Source organism: Marmota monax, unplaced genomic scaffold (assembly GCF_021218885.2).
Source record: "Marmota monax isolate L192 unplaced genomic scaffold, Marmota_monax_Labrador192_F-V1.1 WCK01_AAM20220418_F8-fsc00151, whole genome shotgun sequence".
Classification (NCBI taxonomy): Eukaryota; Metazoa; Chordata; class Mammalia; order Rodentia; family Sciuridae; genus Marmota; species Marmota monax.
In genome coordinates, this window is record NW_026694226.1 from 2,151,235 (window position 1) to 2,168,166 (window position 16,932).

General features: G+C 36.9%; 1 protein-coding gene across 12 annotated transcripts in view; it reads left to right on the forward strand.

Moving 5' to 3' along the window:
* Positions 1–16,932, forward strand: part of R3hdm2 (R3H domain containing 2) — a 152,144-nt gene that overhangs the window by 33,877 nt on the left and 101,335 nt on the right. For 4 of the 12 annotated variants that reach the window (XM_058586141.1, XM_046466561.2, XM_046466558.2 and 1 more), the window contains one exon: positions 5,918–5,980. The exons of 1 other annotated variant lie outside the window; for it this stretch is intronic. In XM_058586141.1, coding sequence (XP_058442124.1) covers positions 5,918–5,980 — 63 coding nt within the window. Of the gene's footprint in view, positions 1–5,912; positions 5,981–7,568; positions 7,679–16,932 lie in introns of all 12 variants that reach the window. 7 more of the 12 variants (XM_046466564.2, XM_046466567.2, XM_058586146.1 and 4 more) reach the window with 3 other exon arrangements.

A 16,932-nucleotide genomic window follows, 5' to 3' on the forward strand; every position in this document is an offset into this window, starting at 1 on the left:
CCCCTTTTTTTAGTTATAGATGGACACAATACCTTTATTTTTATTTGTTTATTTTATTTTATTTTTTATGTGTTGCTGGGGATCTAACCCAGTGCCTTCCATATTCTAGGCAAGTGCTGTACCATTGAACCACAACCCTAGCCCCCTATGAACATTCTTGTGCAAAGTTTTTATACATGTAAGACATATATCCTCACTTCTGTTGATTATATGCCTAGGAGTGGAGTTGCTAGGTCATAGGCTATTTGTATGTGTAGCTTAAGTATTCCCAGTTTTCTAAAGTAGTTATATTATCTTGCCAGCAAGATATGAGAGTTCTGGATGTACTACGTCTTTTGACTACATTCAGTATTATCAGTTCTTTCAAGTTTAGCTAATCTGTTGGAGATGTAGGGGTGGCTATTCGTATTTTTAATTTGCATTTCCCTGATGACTTGATGTTGAATCATTTTTTCATATGCATATAGGTCTCTTTAAGTATCCTCTTGTGTGAAATGCCCATTTAAGTTATTTTGCCCATTGTTTAAATTTGGTTGTCTTATTCTTTGGTAGACATTCTCTATCAGTTTTCATTATGAGTTCTTTGATGGGTGCATATCTTTGCACATATCTTCTATGGGTATTTGCTCATGGGATATACATGGGAGCAGATTGATAAATCTGATCAATTTGCTGAAATTCCCTGGCATATATATTAACATTGGAGGGTAGTCCTATATATTGTTCTTTACAGATTCTAATTTCCTTACATGTTGGGACTACACAGGCTGATTTTCAGTAGCTCAATGTGATGTTTTGAATTAATCTCAGCTGATTGTGGGTATTTCTGTTATTTACTGCCATGGAACAAACCACCTCAAAACTTAGTGGCTTAAAACTATTTATTTGCTTATGATATAAATGGTTTGGCAGTTTGGGCAGGGCTAATGTGGCACACTCTGCCTTGATTCTATATGGTATTGGCTGGGTTTATTTATAAGTGGTTTTGGTCATTTGACAGATTGACAACTGGTTGGACCCAAGGAGCCTTACTCACATGTCTAACACTGGACTAGAACTGACAGCTTAGGTTGCTGTGATGTTTTCTGCAGTCTGACTTGGCCTCTTTGCATGATGGCTATGTTCCAAAAGGGTGAGAGTGGAAGTTGCAAGGCCTCTTGAGGTCTAGCTTCAGAAGTTGTGGTGTCATTTATGCCTCATTCTGTTGATCAGAGCAAGTTACAAGGGCAGGGCAAACCTGATTCAAGGGATAGGAAAATGAACTCTGCTTCTTCCTCTTCTTTTTTTTTTTTTAATCAGGTATTGAACCCAAGGGTGCTTAACCACTGAGCCACATCCCCAGCCCTTTTTTATGTTTGAGACAGGGTCTCACTGAGTTGCTTAGGGCCTCTCTCTACTGAGGCTGGCTTTGAACTTGAATCCTCCTGCCTCAGCCTTCTAAGTGGGATTACAGGCATGTGCCACCATGTCCTGCCCACTCTGGTCCTTTTATAGGCTATATAGCTTATTAGTTATTCAGAGTTACTAAGATGAACCTGAAATAACTCCCTCCCTGGCCAGGTGCTCAATGAAGGCAGGGATGGAAAGGCTTAATAAGGAGGTATCTAGATTGTAGTTGTCTTGAGTAGACAGTGATTTTTTTTTTTTTTTTTTAAATAATGTGAAATAAACAAGAATCTTGGGAAAGGCCAAGATGTCAGTGACCTGTCAACCTATCAGAGTGAATCAGCATAAGTTCTAGGTGAGGTGACAATGTCAACAAAATGAGCCCCTTGCCCTAAGTTTATTGGGCTTCTCATTAAGGTAGCTGCCATAGCTTCTTATATTAGAGAAAACTAAAAATCATTTTTTAAGATTCAGCTGACTTTAAAAATAATTTATTCTAGAGGGTGAGGGTAGGTACACCATTGAAAGTGACATGTGGCTAGTTTTCAGATTACAGCTTTTTTGGTGTACCCAAATGTCACATTTGTTCAAATCTTTGAAATTTGTCTTCAGGTGACTAGAGGCAGTTGTCCTTTTCTGAGTAAGTTTAATTAATTGCTTTGAGTCCCAGATAAGTGGATTTGTTACCTATAGTTTCTGATTTATCTGTTGCCCAAACCAGTGGTAATTTGATAGGAATAGGAACTCCGTGGCATTTTATTATAAAGGATGGATATTGTCCACTAAATACATCTGATTAGAAGTCTATGAAAAAGTATCTGTTTTTCTGGTGACAGGGTCATTATTAAAGCTTTATAGAATGTTCTACTAGTTGGATGACTGAACTGAATCATTCCATCCTTTGATGTTTTCTTCAAGGCATTATTTGGAGTGCTTTACAGAGCTCTTAGCAGTAGTGATTCTCTCATAGGCATTTCCATCTTGGGTGAGTTTAACCTAAGTTGTTCTGAACTATGAGGAACTCCTCATTGCAGTGGTCATAGTCAGATCTTTGGCAATTGCTTTTGTTTGAGATGTTTGTATTTGGGCCCCTCAGAACTGTAGAACTGTTGTGAGACTGGATTGCCATGTTATTTTCTGAGTGTAAATTTTACCTTCAGTGAAAGGAAGGAAGATTTCTGAGACTATAAGTCAGATTGTTACAATGAAGAAGAGAACACAGGGTTATTAATATTAACTTGGTTATCTTATTGGCTGTACAAATAAGATTTAAATACCTTAAAAAGCCCAGGTTTACCTTAGAGGAAGTACTTAACTTTGTAAGTGAATCAGACAATTAGAAAATCATTTCAGTGCTTATTTTGTGTTACACAGTATTTGGCATTGCAGGTATGTATGTGAACAAAATGCATAAGATTTCTGCCCTCTAAGAGCTTACATTTTTGTCTGGGAAGATACACAGTTTTCCAGTAAATAAATAAGATAGATAATGATTATGATAAATCCTATGAAGAAAATAGATGTGGTGTTGTGATATAGAGGAACAAAGGAGGAGCAGATTCTTCAAATTGAGGTAGTCAAGGAAGACCTCTTTGTAGTGACATATAACTATTCATTGAAAGGTAGGCAGAAATCCCATTTCTTTGAATACGCAGAGTATTTTGAGCATAGGCCACAACAAATACAAAGACCTCTGGGGAGAATTTGGTTTGGTGTGTTCAAGAATAGGCCAAATTTTGTAGGGCTCTATAGTCTATTGCATGGATGAGAGCCAGTTGAATGAGGATGCTTAATTATCTGATTTACATTTTTAAAAAATATTTATTTTTTAGTTGTAGTTGTACACAATATCTTTTATTTTTATATGGTGCTGAGGATCGAACCCAGGTCCTCGCACGTGCTAGGTGAGTACTCTACCTCTCAGCCACAATCCCAGCCCAATTATCTGATTTACATTTAAAAAAGATAACTCATGTATTTCTGGGAGAATGCTTTGCAGGATGCCAAAGATAGAAGAAACCACTTATGTTCCTTATGAGGCTGTTGAATTTTATTAAAAAAACTGAAAGCTATTAGGGAGTTATGGAGGATAGAGGGCGGAAAGCAATTAAACTTCTTCCCCAAAGTGTTCCACTTTTAATTATGATAAAATTACAATGGGGTAAAAAAGCCATTATAGTACTAAATACTAGTGTGTGTTTTGAATTATGTTGCTTCTGGTTCTCTGAGTTGGAGAGTCACCTCTTGGTATGGCATGATTCTCAGTGTGAGCCCATTGTGTCTGCTTAAAAATCACATGTGTTTTGCAAATAACCCAATCAACAAATGGGCCAAGGACCTGAACAGACACTTCTCAGAGGAGGATATACAATCAATCAACAAGTACATGAAAAAATGCTCACCATCTCTAGCAGTCAGAGAAATGCAAATCAGAACCACCCTAAGATACCATCTCACTCCAGTAAGATTGGCAGCCATTATGAAGTCAAACAACAACAAGTGCTGGCGAGGATGTGGGGAAAAGGGTACACTTGTACATTGCTGGTGGGACTGCAAATTGGTGCGGCCAATTTGGAAAGCAGTATGGAGATTCCTGGGAAAGCTGGGAATGGAACCACCATTTGACCCAGCTATTGCCCTTCTCGGACTATTCCCTGAAGACCTTAAAAGAGCGTACTATAGGGATACTGCTACATCGATGTTCATAGCAGCATAATTCACAATAGCTAGACTGTGGAACCAACTTAGATGCCCTTCAATAGATGAATGGATTAAAAAATGTGGCATTTATACACAATGGAGTATTACTCAGCACTAAAAAAATGACAAAATCATGGCATTTGCAGGGAAATGGATGGCATTAGAGCAGATTATGCTAAGTGAAGCTAGCCAATCCCTAAAAAACAAATGCCAAATGTCTTCTTTGATATAAGGAGAGCAACTAAAAACAGATCAGGGAGGAAGAGCATGAGAAAAAAGATTAACATTAAACAGGGATGAGAGGTGGGAGGGAAAGGGAGAGAGAAGGGAAATTGCATGGAAATGGAAGGAGACCCTCATTGTTATACAAAATTACATATAAGAGGATGTGAGGGGAAAGGGAAAAAAAAATCAAGGGAGAAATGAATTATAGTAGATGGGGTAGAGAGAGAAGATGGGAGGGGAGGGGAGGGGGGATAGTAGAGGATAGGAAAGATAGCAGAATACAACAGTCACTAGTATGGCAATATGTAAAAACGTGGATGTGTAACCGATGTGATTCTGCAATCTGTATACGGGGTAAAAATGGGAGTTCATAACCACTTGAATCAAATGTATGAAATATGATATGTCAAGAGCTTTGTAATGTTTTGAACAATAAAAAAAAATCACATGTGTTTTGGCATGACTTGAGGGCTGGTGAGGAAAGGGAACTAGTAATTTCTTGGCTTGGGGGAGAACAAGGCATTTCATGGGAAAAAATTCACCATATGGGTAGTGTTTTATGACCAAGTTTAGTGGTGAAAAGTGGAAGGGCAGTGTCCTGGCTGTCCCTTTTCAACCTTAACCAACCACATGTCCTGATGTCACCTTAACCAACCTTAACCAACCACATGTCCTGAGGTGCAGGAGGTATAAAGAATTGGAGAAGGGTTTTTCATGGGACTCTTTTTTAAAAAAATATTTATTTTTTAGTTTTAGGTGGACCAATGTCTTTATTTTTTTTTAATGTGGTGCTGAGGATTGAACGCAGTGCCTCATGTTGGCAAGTGCTCTGCCACTGAGCCACAACCCCAACCTTCATGGAAATCTTCGTAAGGCATCAAGAGGGTAGAATTTAGTTGATGTTATATTTGTGAAATAGAGTTATAAAACCAAATAATGTGTTGGGGATTCTCCTCACTTTGGCATAAGAACACAGTAGGGCTCAGGTGTTTCAAGAGCTTGTGGGGATTCAGACTGGCTTGGGTACATTAAGGTTTCTAGTGGTGACACTCAGCATTCAAGGCTTCTCAGCATTCTAGGCTCCTGAAGTAGATTCAGCACCAACCACTCTTTAGGGTCTTGTAATAGCAATAATAATGAATCCTGCAAATGGGGTGAGGATATATTAAATTATGTGTTTGTTCTATCTCTAGCCTCACTTCTGTTTCTCACCTACTAAGAGAGATTCTGGATCATCTTGCTGAGTTCTAGACTTGTATAAAAAATAATGGGTAAAAAGCAGCTGAGGAATTCCAAGAAGACTGGGTTACTAATTTATGTTAGAAAGCAGGCCAAGAACTGCTTACAAGAAGAGGGAGATCAATAGAGGAGAAAGAGCCTATTGAACAGTTGTTTTTCTTTTTCTTTTTTAATTTTTAATTGTGAATTGAGGATTCAGGGCAGGTGTATATTTATGAGAAACACAAGTGAAAGGAATTGTGAAAGAAATATTAAGCAGTGCTGCTGTAGATTTCGAATTGAATGTATTTTCTTTGAGGGTACTCAGTATATTAAAATTTAAAATTGCTTTTAACTTTTTTTTTTTTTTTTTTTTTTTTGAGGTTAGACTTGTTTCTTATATGTGATGCCATTCCAGCACTGGACTCATGGAGGCTGAACATTTATTCAGGTAATAATAGGTAACATTTAAGAGGACTTTCTATGTGCCAGGCAACAAATGAAATACAGTACCTGCATTCTCATTTAATCTATACTTAACCCTGTGGGGTTTTAAGTATTGTTATATCCATTTAATAGATGAAGAAATTGAAATTTAGGGAAGATATCAAAATTGAATTTGGCTGAGTTAAAAAATAAAGTCTTTGCAGTTGAAGTGAGAGATGCTGGTGATTTGGGTTAGATTATGTCATTTGTTCATTGGCCATAAATATCATGAATGTAAAGTGGTTTTAATAGACTGTACCACAATTTCCCACTAGTGAGTATACCATAGTTTTTGTTACGTCTTTAAAATAGTAGACAGAGCAGGTGCTGTTGTGAATACCTGTTAATCCCAGTGACTCAGGAGGCTGAGACAGGAGGATCGTAGGGTCGAGACCAGCCATAGCAACTTAGCAAGGCCCTAAACAACTTAGTGAGAAGCTGTCTCAAAATAAAAAATAAAAAGGGCTTGGGCTGGGGATGTGGCTCAGTGGTAAAGTACACCTGGGTTCAATCCCCAGTACCAAAAACGAACAAATAGATACATAAATAAAATAGTAGTCATATCTTTGTGGTCATATCTTTTAGTATTTGTTTGCTGCTGCTTGTTGTTGTTTGTGGTTCTGGGAATTGAATCCAGATATGCACCACTGTGCCTGACCCAATTTTAAGATTTTTAACCTTGAAACTGTTCTAGAGCTGGGGGTGTAGCTCAGTGGTAGAGCACATACTTAGCATGTGAGAGACCCTGGATTCAATCCCTAGCAATAAAAAACAAAACAGAAAAACATAAATAAAGTAGATTATTTATATTATTTATTATTTATAAAGTAGATAAAAAATTTTGAAAAAATTAAAGTATAAGTGAATATCTTTATGAGATAAATATAATTAGGGAATTCTTAAGAGATGACTAATGCAGGTAGTAAAAGTCTCTTGTTAATTTCTTGAGATGCTGTTAATAGGTTCTCTCATTTTTAAGGAACCTAATTGAACCCAGGGTGCTTTGCCACTGAGCCACATCCCTAACCCTTTTAAAATTTTTTTAATTTGAGGCAGGTTCTCACTAAGTTGCTTAGAGTCTTGCTAAATTGCTGAGGCTTGCTTTGAACTTGTGATCCTGCTGCCTCAGTCTCCTGAGTCACTAGTATCACAGGCATGTGCTATCATGCCTGGTTATCTAATTAGGGTTTCTTATAGGAGCTTTTTTTGTATATCTAAGTGATTATTTGTGGGGTTGGGGCTGTGTCTCAGTGGTAGAGAGCTCACCTAGCAAGTGCAAGGTGCAGTGTTCAATCCTCAGCACCACATAAAAATAAATAAATAAAGATATTGTGTCCAACTACAACTAAAAAATATTAAAAAATAAATGTTTATTTATAGATCATATTGTAGTACTTGTCAAGTGTAGAAGGGAGGGTTTCTAATAGTATCATCTGAAGATTAGTCAAAAATGAAGATTGAGTACCTCTGAAATGATAATGTAGGTTAAGTGGGAGTATTTTTAAGTTTATAAAAATTCAAATTTATGTGCTACCTTGTGCATCCCTCCTAAGGTTATTTTCTTGGTAGAAGAGGACAACTTTGCGTGATAGAGGAGGACCATTCTTAGGTCAGAGGTATACGAGTAGCTGGGCTTCCCTGCTAGAATCTTCAAACTCTGAAGGTATAAGTCTTCCTACCTTGCTTTTTTTAATGTGGTGATGAAAATCGAACCCAGTGCCTCAAACGTACGAGGCAAGTGCTTTGCCCCCTACCTTGCTTAAAACAAACAAACAAACAATTTTTAGTTTTAGATGGACATAATACCTTTATTTTATTTACTTATTTTTATGTGGTGTTGAGGCTCAAACCCAGTGCCTCACATGTGCTAGGCAAGCACTCTTACCAATGAGCTACAACCCTAGCCCCCTACCTTGCTTTCCTATTTCAATATTGTTGTGACTCTTCAGGACCCTCTTGCAGTTTCCCATGAGTAGCTGTAACTATCTATGTTAAAAGAGAAAAAAGATTATGTCCAAGTAGGGATGATAATTACACAATAGTTTATAACAGTATAATTTGATTAATATCAACTTAATTATAATAATACATAAAATCTTTTCTTCTTTTCTTTTTTGTAATTATCATCAAATAAATTACTTCTTTATATATTGTGTCCTCAGACAAAAAAAGTATAGCAATATTCTATGAACCTTTTACCCAGTATTTTTACTGGTAACACTGCATAACTATAGAATAATGTTAAAAGTAGGAGATTGACTTTGGTGAAATCTAGAGTCTATTTGATCAGTTTTACATGCACTTTGTGTGTGTTTATGTAGTTCTATACAATTTCATTTTGCCCATTGTTGTTGACTACTATCCAATAATTTCGAACACTATGGTTTTTTTTTTTTGGCGGTGGGGTGGAGTATTGGGGTTTTAACCCAGAAGTGCTTTACCACTGAACAATAGCTCCAGCCCTTTTCATTTAATTTAGTTTAATTTATTTTTCGTACTGGGGCACTTAACCACTGAGCCATATCCCCAGCCCTCTTTATTTTGCGACAGAGTCTCAGTTGCTTAGGGCCTTGCTAAGTTGCTGAGGCTGGCTTTGAACTTGTAGTGTTCCTGCCTTGGCCCCCCAAAGCCACTGGGATTACAGGTGTGCACCACTGGGATTACAGGTGTGTGCCTCTGCACCTTGCTCTCATATTCTTAAAAGGGGGAGTGGAGGATAAATAGAGCTTAGGTCAAAAGATACTTAATGTCAAAAGATATTTCAGTATCTGTTGAAGCCCAGCTCCTCCTACAAGTTTACAGATAATCAGATGTGGGCTTAGAGGTAGAAACAGGTCAGCTACCATAGCACAAGATTATGGTGTGAAAAGATTTTAGTGACAGCTTATACATGATAATGTATACTTTCTTGTTCAGGGTTCTTTTTGGATGTATTGGTAAATTCTGAGTATCATAAGCTTTTTCTCCCTATATTCTTTTTCTCAAAAAAATTGACCATATATATAAAAACCATAATTTCTACATTTAAAGGGAAGAATTGACCAGTTAAAGAAGGCTTTCTATTCTAAGTGCATCTAGCAAAGTAATTCTCCTTTGATCTTTATTTGTTTTAGGGCTTACATCAAAGTTTGATGATGAAGTATATACACTATGATTTCTTAAAGATTTATCTCTGTATTTCAAAGCTGTTCTAATTTATGTAAAAATCTCAATTTGGATATGGTATTGCTAGAGGACCATTAAAACATCTGAAGAAATATTTCTTTGGAATTGTTTTCTGCAATTAAGCCACGTTTCAGTAACAAGGAGACTTGGAACTCTGGTAATCTTCTGCTAGAGTTGCTTCTAATTGTGCCTGTCCCATCAATAAAGTTTTATTGATGTTTGTAGTCTCTGCTCAGTGGACCAGTGATGTAGCTTGGAATATCACTCAGCAATTTTTGAAAGTGTCTATCATAATAACTTGTGAGTGGGTTCTTTTCTGTCAATGTCTTTTTTTTTTTTTTTGAGTACCAGAATTGAACTCAGGGGCACTGAACCACTGAGCCAATCACCAGCTCTATTTCATATTTTATTTAGAGACAGGGTCTCACTGAGTTGCTTAGCACCTCACTGTTGCTTGAGGCTGGCTTTGAAACCCTCCTGATCCTTCTATCTCAGCCTCCCGAGCCACTGGGATTAGCGTCGAACTGGGCTTTTTCTGTCAATTTCTATCCTTTTGGTCATTTTCTTACTTGTTTGCATTTCTTCTGGAGGGCAAAGGAAATGAATCTGAAACCATTCTGTTATTTATGAGTGATTTAAAAAAAATCATGAAAAAAATTCGCAAAATTTGGTTAAAGTGAGATTTTGAGTTACTGTTGATTTTATATTTCCATTCTGTTTCTCCCTGCCATCTCTAGTGGTAGATTGGATTTTTGCTGTGTTTTACTTTTCTTTAAAGCCCTGACCTACTTTTTTCTCTCTTTAATTTGTAGCTAGTGTTGTTTTATGTTTCATTTTAATTTCTCATTTCTATGACTTTTTCCCCCCCTCCATGTGGAAGCTTTTCTTCCTCTCTATCCCTTAAATAGTATTATGTCCTGAGGCCTCTGCTTTTCTTCCAACCTTTTGTTGTTGTTGTTGTCCTGCCACTTTTCTCACTGTGAGTTCCCCTTTTATGGTTGCAATTGAAATTTAAGATTTCAGCTACTCCCAGAGTTTAGTGGTTTAGATTTCTAGTCCCACCTATGTAACTGCCTTTTGGATACTTAGATTTTGTCAGCCCATGGTTATATCACATTTATTATGTATTAAAAAGAACTTTATTTTTTCTTTCCTTCCTTCCAGTCCTCTAATCTCTCTTACCTCCTCCTCCACCCCTCCTTATTTCTTCTTTTTTGTTACTGAGTATTGAACCCAGGAGGATTCAGCCTCTGAGCTACATCCTAGCCTTTTTATATTTTTAAATTTTGACCCAGGGGCTTACGAAGTTGTGTAGGCTGCTCTTAAACTTGGTATTTTCTTGCCTCAGCCTCCTAAATAGCTGGGATTACTGGCATGCACCACCATGCCTAGTTTATCCTCCTTTTTCAAACTGGTTTCTTCTTTAGTATATTCTGTCTCACTGAGTGGAAATATCATCCACCATCCATTTAACACTTTTTAGATATCAAAGCTTTTACATTCTTTTTTTTTTTTTTTTTTGGTACTGGGTATTGAACTCAGGGGCACTTAACCACTGAGCAACATCCCCAGCCTGTTTTGTATTTTATTTACAGACAGGGTCTCACTAAGTTTAAGGCCTTGCTAAGTTGCTGAAGCTGGCTTTGAATTTGCAATCCTCTTGTCTCAGACTCCTGAGCTGCTGGGATTACAGGCATGTGCCACTGCACCTGGCTAAAGCTTTTATACTCAAAAATGATTGAGGTCTCCAAGGAGCTTTTTTTTTTTTTTTTAATAAGTTCCACATTGCAGTGTGGTTCTTTTTTTTTTTTTTTTGAGAGAGAGAGAATTTTTAAAAAATTTTTTTTTTAGTTTTCGGCGGACACATCATCTTTGTTTGTATTTGGTGCTGAGGATCGAACCCGGGCCACACGCATGCCAGGCGAGCACGCTACTGCTTGAGCCACATCCCCAGCCCGAGAGAGAGAATTTTTAATATTTATTTTTTAGTTTTCGGTGGACACAACATCTTTGTTTGTATGTGGTGCTGAGGATCGAACCTGGGCCGCACGCATGCCAGGCGAGCGCGCTACCGCTTGAGCCACATCCCCAGCCCTTCCAAGGAGCTTTTATGTAGGTTATACTTATAAGCATTAATTAATGTATTAGAAATTGAAACTGAGAAATTTAAAAACATTTATTAATTAATTAGAAAAAATGATAGTAAGCATGTGCAAGGTCCTGGGTTTGATCTCCAGCACTGCAACAACAACAAATAAAGAAAATAAACCCATTACATATTAACATAAAAGCAAATTTTTATGAAAAGTAATTTTTCCCAAAAATAGCAACAATTTTTTTGTAGCTTTTACTTGGTTTATGATTAGTTCCCCCCCGCCCCCCAAGTGTTGGGGATGGAACTCAGAGTCTCTGGTAAGCTAGGCAAGTGTTCTGCCAACAAATCTTTTTAATGATGGGGTTAATAGAATATTGTTGGATTCTCAGATCTTCCTTTCATTAGAGTTAGTTGAAATGTTATATAGCTTCTGGAAAACTCTACCATATACCTAGTATGACAGTGAAAAGGACAAAGAAGGTCTTAATGTGAAAATGCTGCCCCCCATTCCATGTTGCCAGTTTGGTCTCTTAGCTTCTGGCCTCAAATGATCCTCTACTTCAGCCTTTGGAGTAGTAGTAGACATGTTCCACTGCTCTTGGCTATAAAAATGTTTTTGATGGCACCAAAACAGGCTAGTAGACCAATGGTACAGAATAGAAGACACAGAGACTAACCCACAAAATTACAACTACCTTATATTAGACAAAGGTGCCAAAACCATGCACTGGTTAAAGGATAGCATCTTCAACAAATGGTGCTGGGAAAACTGGAAATCCATATGCAACAAATGAAATTGAATCCCTATCTCTCACCATGCACAAAAGTTAACTCAAAATGCATCAAGGATCTAGGGATTAAACCAGAGACTCTGCATCTAATAGAAGAAAAAGTAGGCCCTAATCTCTATCACATGAGGCTAGGCCACAACTTCCTTAATAAGACGCTTATAGCACAAGAATTAAAACCAAGAATCAACACATGGGACAGATTCAAACTAAAAAGTTTTTTCTCAGCAAAAGAAATAATATGTGAGGTGAATAGGGAGCCTACATCCTGGGAACAAATTTTTACCCCTCACACATCAGATAGAGCTCTAATCCCTAGGGTATATAAAGAGCTGAACAAGATAAGCACCAAAAAAACAAATAATCCAATCAATAAATGGGCCAAGGACCTGAACAGACACTTCTCAGAAAAGGGTATACAATCAATCAACAAATATACGAAAAAATGCTTATCGTCTCTAGTAGTCAGAGAATGCAAATTAAAACTACTCTAAGATACCACCTCACACCAGTAAGAGTGGCAGCCATTATGAAGACAAACAACAACAAGTGCTGTACTGATCACTCCTATATTGAACAAAATATTCTCTCAACAAAAACCATTGAGCCAGGCTGTGGTTGTGGCTCAGTGGTAGATAACTTGCCTAGCAAGTGTGAAGCCCTGGGTTCGATCCTCAGCATCACATAAAAATAAATAAATAAAATAAAGATATTGTGTCTATCTACAACTAAAAAAATAAAAAAATAAATTGAGCCTGAGATTTAACTTACTAACAATAGCAGGTTTTTAGATTTGTAGAATTCATTTACGGGGCTGAGGCTATAGCTCAGTGGTGGAGTGCTTGCCTAGCATGCACTGATAAACTACCAGGGTCATCTTATAAACTACCAGGATCTAAAATGCCCATCATTTTAAAATGGATGGGATGCAATTGGATGTACACAGTGGATGTAATCAGAAGTTTAATGCTTCTTTCTTAGAGAAATGCTTTTAAAGCACAGAGGTCATTTGAATTTTTGATATTTGGTATCATTTTCCTTCCACCTGGAAGATTGTTTTAGGACCTCTCAAAGTACAGGTCTGTGGTTATTAGTTGTGTTATCTTTATATCCATCAACTTCATTTTTGAGTTTTTAATGTTTTCCTTTTTTTTTTTTTTTTTTCTTTATTTGCACCTCTTTTACAACATGTCCTTAGGGCCAGGATGCAGCTTAGTGGCAGGATGCTTGCCTCCCATGCACAAGGCCTTGGGTTCCAAACCCAGAGTCAAAAAACAAGCAAGCAAACAAAATGTTGATCTGTTGTCTTGGACCTACCTTATTTCTGACAAGAAGATGCTAGTTGTACCGTGTCTGTTAAGTGTCATTTTTTTCCTTGGGTTCTTTCTAAGATATTTTCTTTGTCACTGTTTTTCAGCAATTTGATTAAATTTTTTCTTGATTCTGCTGTTAAACTCTTGTATATTGATCTTGCATGTACAACATGGTGACCATGTTGAACTCTGATGAATTCTAATGATTTGTTCATTCTATTGGGTTTTCTTGGATGATATTTATATTGTCTGCAAATAATGATAGTTTTATCTCTTCCCTTTCAAAAAAAAAAATGTTTTTGACCTTGCAGGTGCCATAGAAAAGTTGTTGGGAATTCCCAGGTGTTCCATGCCACACTTTATGACTATTTTTCTATCTAGTTCCCCAGGTCCCTCCTTCTTAGATATCTTCCCCCAGATAGATGTCAAAGACATCTCATATGTCACTAAATCTTAAAAATTCTACTTCCTTAGTGTCTCCCTGCCCCAGTACTGGGGATTGAACCTGGGGTGCTTTCTCACTGAGCTACACTCTCAGCCCCCCACACCCCTTATTAAATTTTTAGTTGTACATAGACAAAAAAAATCTATCTATCTATCTATCTATTTATTTATATGAGGTTTACTGAGTCTCGAACCCAGTGCCTCACATATGCTAGGCACTGAGCCACAATCCCAGCTAATCAGCCCTTTTTTAAAAAAAAAATTTGAGACAGGTTCTCACTGAGTTGCTGAGGCTGGCCTTGAATTTGCAGTCCTCCTGCCCTCTGCCTCTCTAGTTGCTGTGATTATTGATGTGTACTACCACCTCCTTAATATCTCTTGAGGCACAGTTTCCTCATTCCAAAAGAAGTCCGCTTGTTTTCGCATTGCTGGAGATTGAACCCAGCACCCATTGCATATGCTAGGCAAGCTCTCTCTACCACTGAATTACATTCTCATATTCCAGTTGTCAATTATGCTAGGCATGTGCTCTACCTTTGAGCTATATCCCCAGCCCCCAAAGAAGTACTCTTGTTATTCCATTTTATAGATGAGGAAATTGAGGTTGAGAGAGATTAACTTTCCTCAGGTCATCTAACTGGTAAATATGAAAGCTAGGTCTCCACTTCTCCATTTGCCTAAAAATTATTTATCCTTGAGGATCAGGTTTGTTATCCATTCTGGAAGCCTTTCCTGGGGTCTGACTTAGATGCCGTCTTCCTTCATTGCCATTTACCCTGTGAGCAGCTCTAGTTAGCACTTACATTATAATTTATTTGCTTATCAGAAAACTTCATGTCTTTGGCACAGGAATATTACATCCCAGAATATGGGTCTCTAAAAAAAAGTGCATATTGAGGTCTTCAAAATATAATGTCCCCCTGGGCCTCCTGATTTTGTTCATTCTAAGCAAACAAAATCCTTAGTTTAGGAGGTTCTATAAAACATCATTATATTATTAAATCTTCTAAGTTATTAAATAGTGACCCTGATCCTCTTAATTAGTTTAGTGAAGAGTAAACCAAAAATAATAGTTAATTATTTATTTAAATACTTCTCAGGTGTCTAAGGACTATGCCTTTTTATTGACTCATTTAATCTGTACATCCGCATGAGATAGTTACTGTTACCTTTGTTTTATAAGTAAGGTAAACTGAGGCACTAACAGGTTAATAACTGGTCTCAAAATTACACAGCATATAGGTGGCATACCTACAAATCAAATCTCCTGATAATTACAATGAATCTTCTTTACCCAAGATCCCATAGTTAAATTCTTGTTGAGATTAAATAAGAATTAGAGGTAAAATTACATGGCACAACTCTGGTATGTTGATTTTTTAGACAAAAGATGATTTAAGATAGGTTTTTTTTTTTTTTTTTTTTAATGTGGTCTTTTTTTTCCCCCCGATACTGGAGCTTAAACCCAGGGGTTCTCAACACAGAGCTACATCTCCAACTTCATTTTTTCTTTTGAGGAGTCTTGCTAAGTTGCACAGGCTGTCATCAAACTTTCAGTCCTCCTGCCTCAACCTCTGGAGTTGCTAGGATTTACAGGTGTGCTCCACAATACCTGGCCATGTGTTTTCTTTTTAAAACATCTTTTGGTTATGAATGAAAGCAGATTTCACATTATTTTCTATTATAAAATTATTATCACAGTTCTGAGCTTTCTTCCCAATTAATTCCTACTTTTACAGTGAATAATACAAAGAAAAAGCTTCACAATTTAGTTGTGACTTATGAGGTTGATATAATTTTTATTTTCCCAGTAAGTTACATTGTTTAATTCTAGAACTCTGTTTCTTTTAGTAGAGAAATACATCTGAATTCTGTCTTTTGGTGGAATTTATCTGTTTGTTCCTTCTTTGTGCCAAATTCCCCAGTTCCTTAAGCATTGTAGTGGATGTTTGATTTTGAGAATGCTAATTAGCTTCTGTAATTGCACACCTTGAGGCATTTATAGACATTTGCAGCTTTGTATTTTTGGTCTAGAATAGGATGTGTTAGAGCTTGTTGGCTTTTGTCCCCCTTTTTTCCCCCCTCAAAGAAAGCTTTGGATTCTGTTCAGGAATGAATCCATGTAAGTCTGATCATGGAATTTAGGGCTCTTGGGATTTTATTTTGCTGGTGTCCAGGAATATCATTCTTGTCTTGATAATAGCATTTTGAGATCACCAAGAGTTTTTCTTTAAGATGAAGCCTTTTGTTGTAGACAAGTTTCAGGATCACACCAGTATGGGTGATGCATTCTTACAATAAATAATAAGTCTTTGAGTAAATACCCTGGTTAGTTTTGAGATTTGCATAACAGAGAAGCACATCTGCAACATATTCCCCTTGTTGACATACTTTAATCTCAGTTATGTCTTGCAGAATATATTGCTGGGGTATCTTTAACCAGCTGCCTTTCTATATGTGTCTTACATATAGATATATAATGTATCATTTAAATCTATTTCAGAATATATTTGATTCTGAGTCATGTATTTCTGCTTTAATATTATAACCTTTGGTTTGGAAATGAGTTTTTATCAGAGATATGAATGAATTAAGGACATCTGAAAACCATAATATGTTTTTATGAGTGTGATGGATGTAGGAATAGTTTGTAGACTTGTTTTGAGTTCTTAGGAATTAATAGAATGAACCAATGAGGGGTTGGGGATAAAAGCATGAGAAAAAGAAGGAAAGGTGCCTTTTTTCTCCTCTGTTATTTTGAACTATTTATATTACGTCCCATCATTTTTGGAGCTTACTAAAACCAGAGCTTCAATATAATTTGATTGATTATATTATCCTAGTAACCTTCTCTGTTGGGATTATATATGGGAAATTACCAAGTAGTATTAGTATTCCTTTGTAGTCAGTTGAAGAAAAGAAGTTGAAAAGAACAGAAATGTTGGGGCTGGGGATGTGGCTCAAGCGGTAGCGTGCTCGCCTGGCATGCGTGCGGCCTGGGTTTGATCCTCAGCACCACATACAAAGATGTTGTGTCCACCGAAAACTAAAAAATAAATATTAAAAAAATTTTCTCTCTCTCTCTCTCTTTAAAAAAAAAAAAAAAGAACAG